The 16,062-nt window shown below is 51.5% G+C and overlaps 1 protein-coding gene across 4 annotated transcripts in view; it reads left to right on the forward strand.

Moving 5' to 3' along the window:
* The window catches only part of LRRC20 (leucine rich repeat containing 20), an 87,869-nt gene that overhangs the window by 57,929 nt on the left and 13,878 nt on the right, over positions 1–16,062 (forward strand). For all 4 annotated transcript variants that reach the window (XM_010362842.2, XM_030941287.1, XM_010362843.2 and 1 more), the window contains one exon: positions 609–776. In XM_010362842.2, coding sequence (XP_010361144.1) covers positions 609–776 — 168 coding nt within the window. The remainder of the gene's footprint in view (positions 1–608; positions 777–16,062) is intronic.

Here is a 16,062-nt window from a genome sequence, read left to right on the forward strand (position 1 = left end):
GCAGAGGGACTCCCCACACCCAGCTGCCTTCCGACGCAGGTCCCTGCACAGGTCTCTAGCCAACTTTCAGAGCGGCTGCTCTCAGAGCAGGAACTCACCCATGTTGGGTCAGCTGTGGTTGGCCAGGGGAGAAGGGGCACATGACACTGAAAGAATGTGGCTGCCCCTGGTGGCCCCTTGAGCAGGGAGGGCCATGGAGAGTGGTGTCCCCTAAATGGAGTATGGGGAGCCCCGAGGGGGAGAGGCTGCCCATCCTGACCTGCCCCATCAGGGCCTGGAGTTGAAGCTTTGTCTGAGGGAGAAGCCAGTATCTCTTGACCCCTCGCTGAGGCCCAGGCTTCTGCTGGGAGAGCCTTCCATTCCAAAGCCAGCAGCAGGCGACCTCAGCTGGAGTGACAGGTGGCAGGCCCCAGGCAGTGGTAGGAGGGTGATCCCTCGTCTAGCGCAAATAAACATGGAATCAGCCCTGTGCGGGGCTCCCTCTGTGGCCTAGGGCTTCCTCTATGTCTTCCTGGCCCAGGCAGGGTGAGAGCCACAGCGGGCAGTCACTGTGGTCTCGGGGTGTCCCCCTCCTCATCCTGTTGTCTCTCCTTCCCTGCACATGGCAGAGCTCCGCCTGGAGGGGAACTTCCTACACCGCCTCCCCAGCGAGGTCAGTGCCCTGCAGCACCTCAAGGCCATTGACCTGTCCCGGAACCAGTTCCAGGACTTCCCTGAGCAGCTCACCGCCCTGCCGGCGCTGGAGACCATCAACCTGGAGGAGAACGAGATCGTAGGTGAGTGGGCCTGGCCCACCTGGCCCTGGGCTGCTGCACGAGGCGCTCACCGGGCACAAGGCTCTGGAGTTGACCTTCACAGGCGGGAGGAGAAGCTTGGGCCTTCTGTCTGAGATGCCTAAGCAAAGGACATGGGGCCTGGGAAGGTACACATTTTGAGGCCCTGTCACCTGCCGGGTGCTGGGTGGGACACTGGCATTCCCTGGCAGGTAGATGGCCTTGGCTTTCACCACAGTGCAGCTGTGAACTAGCCAGGCCACTGTGGACCACAAGCTCTCCCTCTCCAGATCTCACCTGCCAGCCTAGGCTGTCTCAGACCCTTCAGCTCTGGCCCGCTGTGTGCTTTTTCCTCCCTGAGTCCCCTGGCTTCACAGAGGCCTCTTCATAGGGGTGAGCAGGGCCCACTAGACAGCCATGTTCAGCACAGCCTCTCTATGCTTTCCAGAACGAACACACTGCTCCCTGTCAGCCCAGCCCGTCAGGGCCCTCACCACCAGGGAACCAGGGGTCTGATAGGTGCCTTCTGCAAACGGCAAACCCCAGGAAGGTGGGTTCTGCTGAGGTCAGGAAGCTGTCCCTCCTTCCTCTTGCAGCAATTTTGTGTCTTCTGTCTCATCAGGACCTCAGAGAGCCACGCCTCAACTCCAGCTAGTGGTCCAACCTGCCCAGAGAACCTGGGCACTGAGCGGGGTCTCTGTGTGCCCTCCCCTCCGCAGCACCCTCCTTCGGTGGCTCGGCCCACATTAGGTGGCCTCTAATATGGATACTGTTCTAATGCCAATGATGTTCATCATAACCCCCTTCAGTTATGCTTTCATTTTCTTAAGCCCTTTTATAGCCATTATGCCATTTGATTAAAAGCAACATGAAGCCATTACTCTGAGGGAGGAGCCAGTACCTCCTGACCCCTTGCTGAGGCCCAGGCTTCTGCTGGCAGAGCCTTCCATTCCAAAGTCAGCAGCAGGCGACCTCAGCTGGAGTGACAGGTGGCAGGCCCCGGGCAGTGGTAGGAGGGTGACCCCTCCTCTAGTGCAAATAAACATGGAATCAGCCCTGTGCGGGGCTCCCTCTGTGGCCTAGGGCTTCCTCTATGTCTTCCTGGCCCAGGCAGGGTGAGAGCTACTCCCCATCAGATGGGTCCTAGTAGTTTCGGTCCATCTGATGGGGAATGGCCTGCCTCATGTGATGGCGAGTGCCCGTCTGTCAGAGGTGCCACAGGCAGGACTCTGACCCTGGCTGGGTGGGAGGTGAGACCAGCTGACCTTTGAGGTTCTGGGTCTTTCCTTGGATAGATGAATCAACCGAGGCCCAAACACATCATGAGAGAGCATCGGGTAGTACAGTGAGACTGCCGCGGTGCCAGGACAGGAATATGTGATTCCAGAACAGCCCTCTGCCCAGGATGGACTTCCCTTGCCTGGCCTCTGGGAAGCCCCTGGGGTGGGCTCTGGTTCAGTCTTATGCTCCCAAGACCAGAGTCCTCAAGTGTCTTGCCCCTGGATTGGCTCCTGGGTCACTGGGGCCCCTGAGTAGTCTCTAAGCAGAAGGAGCCTGCCCAGAAGTGCCTTGGCCTGCGCAGCTCTCCCTCCTGTGCTGTCCTGCTCACCCAGGGGCTTGCTTTTGAGCCCCTCGCCCCCTGCATTCCTGGCCAGGCCCTTCTTGCCTGGGTCCTTCCTCTCCTGTCTTTGTTCATTGTGGCCCCTCCTGATGCCTCCACTTCCTTCTGCTGCTCATCCAAATGGGGCAGTAACTGAGCAAGACCAGAGCTGGGTATGCAGTGGGTGGACAGGTAGGTTTCACCAGCACCGGCTTTGGCTTCCTCATATCCTAACTGTGGCCTTGGAAGGCTCACAGCAGCTCTGTGAATCTCAGCACCCTCTCATCTTTCAGATGAAGCTTGTCCTCTACCCCCAAAAGGTGGTTCAAGATGAGAAGGTGACTTTTCCCCAGGTAGGGGAGCAGGTCAAGTGGGTATCTATGTCGGCTGCAGTCCAAGAAGTGACTTGCACCAAAGTGGGCAGCAAGGATGGCCCATATCTCCTGGTCCTTACCCTTCTAAAAGGCAGACATTATCTCTTAGCAGGCACAGCCACAGAGCAAAGATTGGCTGTTTTGGCTCCTCTTGCATAGACATATTCTGCTTTTCTGCAGAACGTCAGTAATAATTTCAACACGTGGAAGCATCTTACATCTTACCAAGAATGGTCATGTGCCGTCCCACATCCACAGGGTGACGGTCTCCCTTTGACACAGGTAGAAACTTAAGCTCTAAGCCTTCATGGCCAAGTGCCTATCACACACCTGGCCAGGTAAGAGAGACATCAGTGACTGGGCTGTGTTTCCCAGTCAGTTCAGCCTGGGACAGAGCCTCTGCTACCCGGCCTCGGCCAGGCCTGGGTGATATGGAGAAGCCAGGGACCGCCCCTGTCCAGGAGGGGCTCCTGGTTTACCTCAAGTGGCCAGCTGCTCCTGAAAGAGCTTGACTGATCCCAGGTCCCTGTCCACTGCAGGAGGCCATGGTGGTTCTTCCCCTGCCCCCAAGCTGGAGAGAGGGGCATATGGAGGCAGCCACTGTTTCCTTGCTGGAGTCTCCCTGCTTCTATTTTCTACCTCTCCCTGATCCATCCGAGTGATCTGAGTGGCTTCTCAACTCCCAAACCAGCAGGAGAGCCAGGCCACAGCCTTCATCCCCAGGCTGGAGGGAGGTGAGAATGAAAGGGCCTGCCGGAGGAAGGAGGGGCTGCAGTGACAGCAACGAAGGTAGGGCTGCATGGTCTTCCATTATGGAAATAGTTGTGCACTCTTCGCTACTTGTAGCTGAGCTCCTGCAGCACCTCACTGGGATGATTGTAGAAGCTTAGGATGCCTTCAGAGTGGCTTATTTTTTCCTTCCAGAATGCTTAGAGGGTGGTGGAAAAAATAAAACAAAATTTTTATGAGAAATAAATTTGAGATGCATGAGTTCCCTTTAAAGCTTTAGTAAGTGGGGAACAGGCAGCTCTGAAACAAGCCCCCAAGTGAATCATAAAGACAGCCACTCTAAAGGGACCTCCCCAAAGCGTCCCCAGCCTGGCGCTGGAAAGACATGGAGGCTCTCAGCATCCAGGCGGCTGCCAGGATCAACTCAGTCATCCTTGTGTTTCCAAATAGAGCTGCCATGTGATCTTCCTCCACCCTCTGAGCCATTCTCAGGGAGAGAAGGAGGGAGGTTATGATCTCAACAGGGCATGGAGGCTGAGAGGGACAAGGATCCTTCTGTCTGCTTTCTGATACCAACCACTGGGAGGTGGTGCCTGACCTTGGTGCTCACTGGTAGCTTAATGCCCTCAGGTTTCAGGTCTGTGTGGCATGTGGATGCCTTTGTTGCCACCTTTAGCACACGGCCCTCTGATCTATGTGTGTGACCCTTCTCTGCCACCCCACCTCCGCCAGCATTGGGCATGGTGTGCGGCATACAGCAGGCACTCACCTGGGTGGGAGCGTTGTGTAGAGCAGGAATTCCAAAGCCTCGAAGCTCCACTGAAATAAATGAGACAGGATAGGGCAGAGTTTTTCAAGTTGCATACTATGACCTGCTAGTGAATTGTTAAGTCACATCAGTGGGTTGAGACCAGCAATTTTTTAATGCAATAAAATAGAAAATATCAGAGTACATCATCACATATAAAATGGTAATTACTATGTTGTAACTTTTAATTTCAGTTTTACTATGTGCATGCACAGATCTATCTGTCTGTCTGTCTATCTATCTATCTATCTATCTATCTATCTATCTATCTATCTATCTCCTGGGACATGATGAAAAATGGTATTTCTTACTCTTAGTCATGATGAAAAAATATTGAAAGCTGCTCTTATGAGTTGTCCTGCAGAGATCTGGGGGTCTGTTCTCAGCCAACTTAGCCACCCATCCTCCCCAGCTCATGCCCCAACCACATTATACAGCCTTCCTCCTCTCATCCCTCCCCTTCACCCACCCTGCATGGCCCGTGCTCTCAGTCTGGAAGTCTTTTCTCATGTCTTACCATTTTCCCTGCCTGTGGCCAAATCCCCTGGGTCTGAAGGTCTGGGCCCGGTTCAGGTGAAAGGGAAGCAGAGCGGGTCAAGGGGCTTCTCCCTTTCCCAGCTGACTCCCTGGCAGACACACAGCAGCAGGTGTCTCCCGCCCAGATGACAGGCTTCTGGGGTCCTTGGGGACTGGCCTGCCAGGACACAGTTGTTTACTCTAGGCACTCCCAAGAGGAAGAAAAGGGTTCGTAGCTTAGAATATTTGTTCAGATAAGAGCCATTTATAAGTTTCTGGGATATGAGATAGTTCCTATATTTTTCAAATCAGAAAGTGCTGTATGGAAGTTTTTAAGTATTTATAAATAAGACCACCTGGGAAATGTCATCTCTGGAGAAGGAGAGGCTGCAGAGATGAATGAGATGCAAGTCTCGACCTCAAGTAGCTTACAGGTATTAGTGTCAGCAGACACTAGATGGCTAGATAGCACCTGGTCACAGGCGTAGGGGAGGGCAGATGTGCCATGGAGAGCTAGGGAGAGGACTCTCAGTGGGAGGGTAGCTGTCCTTCTGTCCTTGTGGGAGGGTTTCTAAGGAGGTGGAGGCATGTAGTCTGACTGAGTGATGACATGGGGACATGATTGGTGGGGGCAGTCAGCTCGTTCACCCCAGTAGCCGACACACATGACTTGAAGGTGGATGCGGGGCAGTGGGGCCTCACCACTTGCTCCCCGGCACTTGGTGCTGCTTAGCAATTCAGTCCCGGAACATGTGAGGGTGAAGACAAGCATCACATATTTGAGAGACTTCATTTTCCCCACTAAGAGATATTATTTCAGTTAAGCTGGAATTTAACTTTCCATAACCCTCAGTTCTCTGTTTTTTTTTTGTTTTTTTTTCTTTTTTCCTATGCACGCACTGCTCCAGAGAATACAAGAGATTAGAGGAAAACAAGTCTTCATTAAGAATTTAAGCTGGGCATGGTGACTTACACCTGTAATTCCAGCACTTTGGCAGGCCAAGGTGGGAGAATTGCCTGACCCCAGGAGTTTGAGACCAACCTGGACAACATAGCAAAGCCCCATCTCTACAAAAAGTACAAAAATTAGCCGGGTGTGGTAGTGTCAACCTGTAGTTCCAGCTACTCGGGAGGCTGAGGTGGTAGGATCAATTGAGCCTGGGAAGTTGAGGTTGCAGTGAGCTGTGATTACACCACTGCCCTCCAGCCTGGGCCACAGAGTGAGACCCTGTCTCAAAAAACTAAAACAAAAAAGAATTGATTAAATAGAGTAACAACACTACAACACTTTTTTTTTTTCTTTGAGATGGGGTCTCGCTGTGTCGCACAGGCTGGAGTGCAGTGGCATGATCTTGGCTCACTGCAACCTCGACTTCCCAGGCTCAAGTGATCCTCCCACCTCAGCCTCTCAAGTAGCTGGAACCACAGGCGCACACCACCATACCCGGCTAATTTTTGTATTTTTGGTAGAGATGAGTTTTTGCCATGTTGCCCTGGCTGGTCTCAAATTCCTAAGCTCAAGTGATCTGCCTGCCTTGGCCTCCCAAAGTGCTGGGATTACAGGCGCAAGCCAGTACACCCAGCCAACAGCACTTTTAAGAGGAAAAGTGTCTGTGTCATATAGGATGCTTTGGCCTGCATTTACTTAATTCTGTCTTTGTCCTGTTTCACCTCTTACTATCCCAGCCAATATTTCTCAAAGTGTGGTCCCAGGACCAGCAGCAGTAGCATTGCTAGAGAACTGGTTAGAAATGCACATTCCCTGGCCTCGTCCCAGACTTACATCAGAAACTCTAGGGAGGGGGCAGCAGTCTGTTGTAATACCTGCCCCCCGATGCCCCGCTTTCTGATTCACATGCATGCTGAAGCCTGAGAAGGTCTGCCTGGGCTTTCAGTTCTCAAAGTGGCATCCATAGGCCAGCAGCACGGGCATCCCGGAAGCCTGTTAGAAATGCAGAACCTTAGGTTTCACTTCATACCTGCTGAATCAGAATCTGCACCTGAGCAAGAATCCCTGGTGATTTGTTTGTATAATAAGTCCTCATTTAATAAGGACTATGCCAACACCTGGCCTGCTGCCCATCCTATGGACCCACCAACCCTCAGTAGAATGGGGTCAGCAGGAAGTAGGGAATCTTGGCCAAAACAAATGCTTCTGGACTCAAAGCTCTGCCTCCTGCCAGGCCAGATAGTGGCATAGTGGGAGGCTTCAGACCTCCCAGCTTGCCAGGGAGGGTGCCTTGACCTGTCAGTGCCAGCTGCCCTCAGAACTTCCTCTGGGCTCATAAGGCAGATTGAAACATGGTCACAAAAGTCTTGTCAGTGTCCCCTGGGACTGCCTGCCTGTCTTCAGCCTGGATGACACAGAGAGGGAGACGCCTGACTAGGCCTGGGGGCTTACGCCTGTAATCCCAGCACTTTATGAGGCCAAGGCAGGAGGATCGCTTGAGGCCAGGAGTTCAAAACCAGCCTGAGCAACATAATGAGGCCCCCATCTCTACAAAAAAATTTTAAAAACCATTAGCCAGGCATGGTGGTACACACCTGTAGTCCCAGCTACTCAGGAGACTGAAGCAAGAGGAGTACTTGAGCCCAGGAGTTCAAGGCTGCAATGAACTATGATTGCAACACTGTACTCCAGTCTGGGTGACAGAGGGAGACCTTGTCTCAACAACAACAACAACAATTAAAAAAGAAAAAAGGAAAAAAGAAAAAAGAAAGGGAGATTCCCATGGTGAAAACAGAAGCAGAGGCAGGGTGCGGTGGCTCACGCCCCTAATCCCAGCACTTTAGGAGGCCAAGGCGGGCGGAGTATGATGTCAGAAGATCGAGCCCATCCTGGCTAACACAGTGAAACCCCGTCTCTACTAAAGAATACAAAAAATTAGCGGGGCGTAGTGGCGAGCTCCTATAGTCCCAGCTACTTGGGAGGCTGAGGCAGGAGAATGGCGTAAACCCAGGAGGCAGACGTTGCAGTGAACCGAGATTGCGCCACTGCACTCCAACTTGGGCGACAGAGCAAGACTCCGTCTCAAAAAACAAAACAAAACAAAAACAGAAGCAGAAGCAGAAGCCAGGGCTCCCTCTTACACCTCCTTCTGCTTCTCTCCTGATGACTTGTGTCTCCCTGCAGGGTAGAGAGCCTCTGAATCAAACTCCGCTCAATCCTGACCACTTTCCATGTTCAACTCTTGCCTGTTCTCCTTTCCTTATCCTTGGCTTCTCAGAATTTTGTAGTAAGAAAGGCAAAGGTCTGAAGCCCCACACACAACATTAGCATGAGCAGGCTTCCTCCTCTCTGCTAATTCCTCATCTGCAGAGTGGGGAGGACAGTGCCACCCACTGGAATCGGGGCTGGACGCAGCGTCACTGTGATCACCTCCTGCCTTAGCCCACCACCTGCCACTCAGGACTCCACCTGGAGACCTGACCACATGCTGCCTGCTCACTCCTTGCCCTTTAACCCATGGGGCCACTTGTTGCATATACTTCTTGCATGCACCCAGGCGCCAGGACAGAGGAGCCAGAGGGCACTGTTCAGAGGTATGATGGAGGCTAGCCAATGGTTGCAGGGCCCCGGGCCAGAGGCAGCTGGCCAGGGAAGGTTTGCCATAGTTGGCCTTCTGGAAGATTCTGAGCGTCCAGCCCCCAGCAGAGTTGTGGCGCACCCTCCCTAGTCCCCCAGAGGCCCCCCACCCCTCCTTCTCCCCATGCACACACCTGGAAGCATGCTGCTCTGTCATTTCAGGTCTCAGTCTTGGGTCCCATTGTGGCTCACAGAGTGGGGACAAATAATTTCTGCAGAGAAGGTGACTGACAGGAGGAATCCCCCACTTACCACTATAAGGATGATGGAAAGGAGCTTGTGTGGGGAGGCTGCAGGTCCGTGTCTGAGTCCCAGCTTCAACACCATCTGTGTGAGGTCGATTAACTGGAAACAGAGACTGAGTTTCAAATCTGAAAAATAGGAAGATAGTCATTACCTATATCCTCACAGCCCACTCCAGAGGATAAGATGAAATTAATGCACACACCGCATTTTATAAAGCATAAAATCCTTCATGGACTTCAAGGGGATTGTTGATCCTCCCCCCATGTAAGTGTCTGCATATGTAAAGGGGCCCCTCTACGTCCTGGTTGGTAGATAATGATGACTAACCTTCCCATGCCTGATACCTCCTGGTTATAAAGCGCCTTCCCCCACTGTGCTTCCCCTAATCTCCCAGACACCTGATCAGGAAGTACAGGAAACAGAAACCATGTGGGCATTTTAAGTAAAAAGGGATTCCTGGGGACTTAGGTTTTTACGAAAGCATGAGAGGCTTTGGCAGTGGCTGCAGGCTGGGCTGCCAACCGTTACTCTCAGAAGACTGCTGATGAACCCTCCAGGTGAGTTATTCCCTCCCATAGTCAGGAATGGGAGAGCAGGAGGCCACAGTGGAACTGTTGAGCTCACGTCATTCTGCAGGACTGCCAAGTAGGGACTGGGAGGCCAATGCAGGTGGCCTGGACCCTGGGATGCTAAGACAGAAACTCATACCCTGTCCCCTCTGGGGCACTGACTGGCCGACCCTAACTGCAGGGGATCAAGGAAATGTGGGTTTATGTTTCCAGCAAGTTGTTCAATTTCTCAGTATCTCCATTTCCTTCTCTGGATGATGCTGGATTAAATGAGTCAGTATATGCAGTGCACTTCGAACCATGCTGACATGCAGTGAGCTCTCTGTATGGTGGTAGTTGCTCTCTAAGAATGTAAGGGGCAGCTCAGATGAGGGCTTGTGGAATGTAATCATGGTCTGTTAGAGCTGGGCAAGACCTCAATGAGTTGGGCAAGATCTCAGAGTGACCCTGGTGTAGCATGGAAAGATTAGAGCCAGCAACTGGCTAGTACAGAATGGCAGGCTGGCTGCAACGGACTGACAGTGCTGGGGTGGCAGGGGATCCTTCCTCCTTCCCTCCCTCCCTGTCTTCCTTACCACATCGGTAAAAGGGATTCGAGATGGCCACTTAGTCTGGAAGAGGGAACAATCATGATGCACAGCCTTCAAGCCTGACAAGGATTGGACTAGGCAGGGACCCTCTGGGTTGGCACATCTAGGAGGACAAAGTCAAACCTGTGGCACTTCTCTCCTGCCCCTGGATCTGGGGCTCCACGCCCATCTGGAGGGATGTTGATTTGTCCCCTCCCTGGGTATGGAGTTTGGATTGCTCCCTGAGCACAGCCAGCTTCCCAGAGTCTGAGCCTTGCCCCGACCCCTGTGCGCTGAGTGTCACAAGTCCCATGAAAGAATGACTTGCCCTCCGAGGTGGTAGCTTCTTGTCTGCATGCCCAGCAGCTTCGTGCCTTCTGCCCTGCACACCCTTGCTTGGTGTCTGCAGAGCTCTGAGTTGTACTCACAGGCATCAGGCAGTAGGTGCAGGCATTGATTGTGTTAGCCAGCACTTAGGAGGTGGTCGTTAGATAAACAGTGCAGGCAGCGCTTGCTGGCTGTGCAGTCGCACTGAGGGAGAGGTTGGGATTAAACAAACAGGTGTCAACAGCAATTAGTGCAAATTAGACCTGGCCCCCAGACACGAGAGTGCAGGAAGCTCCTGTTTGCAGCCCCTGCCCCACTTGTGTTCACCCGCAGGGAATTAGCAAGCCACACACTTGGTCTTTGCCCAAATGGCATTCTCTGTGCCAACCACTGTGTGGTGAAACCTGGGTGAACCAAAACTTCCAGCTGTCCAGGATACTGTTGGTGCTCTGCTGGTAGCACACAGGCCAACAGCAAGAAGTTCTTTGACCCTTGTGTAAAACACAAGAAAGGGCCGGGCACAGTGGCTCACGCCTGTAATCCCAGGACTTTGGGAGGCTGAGGTGGGTGGATCACTTGTGGTCAGGAGTTTGAGATTGACTTGGCCGACATGGTGAAACCCTGTCTCTACTAAAAATACAAAAATTAGCCAGGTGTGGTGGCATGCACCTGTAGTCCCTGCTACTCGGGAGGCTGAGGCAGGAAAATTGCTTGAACCCAGGAAGCAGAGGTTGCAATTAGCCAAGATTGCACCACTGCACTCCAGCCTGGGTGACAGAGTGAGACTGTGTCTCAAAAGAAAAAAATAAATAAAATTAAATTAAAAAATAAAACACAACAAAAGACTTCCAGGCTGCATTTACTGCCACTCTCCACTACTGCCTGTCCTTGTCTCTGTCCAGAGTGCTGGAGAGCTGCCTGATGCCCTGGATCTCCAAGCCCAGCCTTGCAAGGATGCCTTATCCAAAGAATAAAAGGCTTGTGGGGATATGGACATGGGCATGTAACCATAATGGGTTTGTTGCCTGATGCACTCAGCAAGTCAGTACGCCAAGACACTGGGTTGCAGCAGAGAAAGAGGTTTAATCATAGAGTCACTGAATGAAGACATGAGAGGATACCTCAAATCTATCACCCCAAGGAATTTGGAATTAGAGTTTTTAACAGTTTGGGAGTGGGCCGAAGCATGGAGATCATTGATGGGTGGAAGAGTGCAGGGTGAGGTCATGGGACAGGGAGAGGAAGCAGCTGTGCTTTTATGCTGTTACTGATCCTCTGTGGGGGTTTCCAGACTGGTTGCTGGAATTGGGGATCTGAAAGACATCTTAAGCTATCCTGCAGCAAAAGCTCATGATTCTAATGTCAGTGATCCTGTCTATAGGAACAACAGGGACACGAATCGATTTATAAATAGTCTTTGGACCCTAATGTCAGAAATCCTATCTACAGGAACAACTGAGATGCACATGGTCAGGATCTTGTGCTGTGTGACTTTCAGCAACAAGGAAGTGGGCCAAAGTACAGCCCGATTAATGCTTAATTATAACTGTATTTCAGTCCAGAATGTGGCATGCAATTTTTGTCAACACTCTGGGGACACTTTTGAATTTAGGCATTTGGGAAATGTTCCTTCATTCACTAGTTGCTGTTTTTAACTAAGTGATTTACTTTGTGCTGGAGCCGAGCTACACCGAGCTCGAGACACAAATAGAACAAACACACTCCCTGCTGTCACAGAGCTCCTGGCATTGTCCCGTGTGCTAGTGACCATTTGCTGCACACCCAGCTCTTCTCTAAGCACTTTCCAAGGATGCTCTTGTTTAATCCTCATGACAACTTTATGAGGCAGATACTATTATTCTCCTCAGGTGAGGAAACCAAGGCACAGGGAGATTAAATAACTTGGCCAAGGTCACTCCATGTGAGCCAGGATTCCAACCCAAGTAGTCTTGCTGCAGACTATTCAGGACAGTGCTTTGCATAGGGAGAGTTTTTGCACATAGCTAAAGGGGGATAGAAAGCCACAGGAACATTATGGCTGAAGTGCATAACTTTTGTTGGAAGGAAACCCCTTTGGGGTAGAGAGAACAGTGTAGGGTAATGAGGCAGGTTTCCCTAGGCCAGGTAGGCAGTCAGCCCCACTCCTGCTAGCTTTGGTCAACTCTGCAAGTCGGGGGAGGGTGGCACCCAGAATAGAAGTACTGTGCAAAAATGTTCACCAGATTCTCTCATTAATCTTCACTGAGAAGACCAGTGGTGCTCAGACTAGCTGTGCATTCAAATCATTGGGCAGGCTTTTAAAACTCCATGTCCTGACCACACCCCATGCCGATTAAATCAGAGTCTCTGATGGTGGGATTCGGGCTTCATGATTTTTTAAAGCTGTCAATGTAGTTGCCCAGTGGTTTCTTCTTGCCTGCTGCCCAGGAAAGCCAATTCACTGAGAACAGCAGGTTTTGCAGCAAAGAAAGAGTTTAATAATCACAGGGCCAGCCAAGCCAGAGGATGGGAGAGAATTCTCAAATCAGCCTTCTTGAGAATTTAGAGGTTAGAATTTTTCAAGGATAGTTTGTCAGGCAGCAGGCTAGGGAAAGGGGAATGCTGATTGGTTCGGTTGGGGATAAAGTCATAGGAGGTTGAAGCTGTCTTCTTGTGCTGAGTCAGTTCCTGGGTGCAAGACCAGCTGAGCCAGTTTCTTGGTATGGGTTACTGGTTGATATGGTTTGGCTGTGTCCCCACCCAAATCTTATCTTGAATTGTAGCTCCCATGATTCCCATGTGTTGTGAGAGGGACCTGGTAGGAGAGAATCGAATCATGGGGGTGGTTTCCCCCGTACGTTCTCGTGGTAGTGAGTAAGTCTCACGAGATCTGATGGTTTTATAAGGGGTTTCCCCTTTCACTTGGCTCTCATTCTGTCTTGCCTGCTACCATGTAAGACATGCCTTTCACCTTCTGCCATGATTGTGAGTCCATTAAACCGCTTTTTCTTTATAACTTACCCAGCCTCTGGTATGTCCTTATCAGCAGCCTGAAAACGAACTAATATACCAGTCCAGGTGGTGCCAGCTGGTTTATCAGAATGCAGAGTCTGAAAGATACCTCAAACACCAATCATAGGTTTTACAGTTGTGATGTTATCTGTAGCAGCAGTTGGGGAGGTTAGGAATCTTGTGACCCTGGCCACACGACTTCTGAACCATAATTCTAACCTTGTGCCTAACTTGTTAGTTTTACAAAGGTGGTCCCTGAGCAAGGAGGGAGTTAGTTTTGGGAAGGGACTGTTATTGTTTTTGTTTTAAGGTTAAACTATAAAGAAATTCCTCCCGTCGTTAGCTTGGCTTATGCTCAAGAATGATCAAGGACAGCTTGTGAGGTTACAAGCAAGATGGAGTCAGCCATGTCAGATTTCTCTCCCTGTCGTAACTTTGGCAGAGGCAGCTTTATCCAGATGATTCCAGTGTGCAGGCTAGATAGAAGCAGTGAGCTAGACCAGAACTTCTGATGAACCCTTCTGCCCCAGGTGTGCACCACCAACTCCGAGGCAGGGAACACAGGCACATGAAAGCGGACAGAAAATAGTCATTCTTTTCTGAGGCTCTTCCCAGAGCACCTTAACCAAAGCAGAGGAACTAAGAGAGCCCTGAGAGCAGCCTGTGGGAGGGCACAGGCCTTCCAGTGGCCGGAGTGCAGAAGGGAGGAGGAGGGAGGGTGCAGAGGGCAGGGAGGATAAATGTCAGGCATGGGCTCAGCAGTTTCAGCTGCTTATTTGGCTGTCTCCAGAGTGGCCAATAAGAAGACTGAGTCATTTCTGCAAAGAATTGTTATGATCTGGCTTTGATTGCATGTTAGATCAGGGTGCAGGAGAGTCTTTGGAGGGAAAGGCTGTGGTGGGTGGCCCCCTTGATGCCCATTAGCCCACCCTTGCTGGCCAGCCGGGGGCATAGAGGAGGAATCAAAGCCAAGGGTTTTTCTCCTTTGCTTTTCTTTCCCTGCAGCTCATACTTAAGGACAGAAAAATGTCTCTAGGTTTATTAGTAGATTCTTAAAACATCCTATGCTTCCCATCCTGTCAATGGGGGTGCCCACCATACTTCCTGCACCTCACTAGTCCCCTCCTCCCTGGAGAGCACCGATGGTCCCACCCCACAGACCATGAGGTGGAAGGATGGTCTTAAAGATGAAAGGTTGAGGTTCAGAGACGTGAAGGGGCTTGCCTGAGGGTGCACAGCTTTAAATGGCAGTGCCAAAATTAGGGCCTGTGTCCCTGGCCCTTTTCACCCTGCCAAATGGCGCTTTGTCAGCAGGAGACTCAGAACTCCAGTCTACCTGCAGTCTAGCTTTTTCTGCAGGCTAGAAGTCAGCCTGCAGGATTGTCAAGGCTGTGCAGTGTGCTCCTGGCTCTCTGAGGGCTGGAGCTGTACTATTTCCGTTTGCTCTGGCCCCACCCCTGCCAGGATGCCCAGTCCAGGGCCCTGTGGAGGTAGGGAAGGCTCAGCCCCTGTCCCCACTTGACTCTGCCCAGCAGGGTGTGGTGGAGTGGTCTGAGATATGTGTGTGTGTGACCCCGGAGCCTTCTTGTTGCGGCATGACCCCCTGTCCCCGCCAGGTTACCACAGTCTGCTTGCTTATCTCTTGTGGCATTTTGAGAGGGGGTGTGCAGCTCAGCACAGCACAGCAGGGCGTCCTTGATCTTGGTTGTTTTTGTGTCCAAGCACCAGAGCTGCCTTGAGGCTGAGATGTGGGGCCAGGGCTGGCCTAGATTCTCCAGCAATGCTGGAATCAGAGGCCAGCCAGCAATTCTGGTTACCTCTGTGCTAGGCGCTCACCACCCTTGACACTTCCCCAGGTCCTGACCCCTCCTTCTCACAGGGTGCCACTGTGGGCACCACACTGGACCAGGAGAGCGCGCTGGAGCCATCATTTGTAACCATCCTGCTTCTCAGTCAGTTCCACTGATGTAAAACAAGTTTACCCATCAATATTGCTAACAGTTAGTGAGATGGGGGCAAGCTGACCTCAGGGAAGTAATTTTCTGTAAACACTGCCCACTCTGCTTCTACTACTGTTGATTACTCTAAACTTCCCACAGACATAGGTGGGAGTCCAGGGTTGCTGTCTGCAGTGGGAGGAGGGCCAGGCAGTGCATAGTTTAATTTGGCTTGAGGTTTTCACCCTGCCATAGGCCACTGAGTCCTTGACTTTAGTCCCCACCTAAGACATGAAGCCTTGCAACAGAAGCCCATATACTTGGAGGACACGGGAAAGTTAAAGGAACATTCCTCTGGCTTCATAAAAGGATTCTAGAACCTCACATCCTACATTCTACGGTCATAGGCTGAAAGAGATGGAAGTAACCCCAGAATGCCCTGTAGACTCAAAGCCTCTCATCTGGAATAGTGGAATGTTGGGGGCCGAGTGCAGTGGCTCAAGCCTGTAATACCAGCACTTTGGGAGGCCGAGGCAGGCGGATCACTTGAGGTCAGGAGTTCAAGACCAGCCTGGCCAATACGGTGAAACCCCATCTCTACTAAAAATGCAAAAATTAGCTGGGTGTGGCGACGTGCGCCTGTAATCCCAGCTACTAGGGAGGCTGAGGCAGGAGAATCACTTGAACCCAGGAGGCGGAGGTTGCAGTGAGCCGAGATCACGCCACTGCACTCCAGCCTGGGCAACAGAGCAAGACTCTGTCTCAAAAAACAAAAACAAAAACAAAAACAAGTGGAACTTTGAAAACAACCTGGATGTCTAACAATAGGAACAGGAGCCAGAGTGGTACATCCATCCCACGGACTATGATGCAGCCATAGAAAGTCACCAGTTTGTAACCTGAAAAGATATTTATGGCATGTCATGAAGAACAGCATGCCATGACATGCTATCCAGGAGGCCACCTGGAAATACATATGTGTGTGAGTGTATATACACACACATACACAAATACATTAAACAGTGGGGAAGGCCATA

This window comes from Rhinopithecus roxellana, chromosome 11, assembly GCF_007565055.1.
Source record: "Rhinopithecus roxellana isolate Shanxi Qingling chromosome 11, ASM756505v1, whole genome shotgun sequence".
In the NCBI taxonomy this organism is placed as follows: domain Eukaryota; kingdom Metazoa; phylum Chordata; class Mammalia; order Primates; family Cercopithecidae; genus Rhinopithecus; species Rhinopithecus roxellana.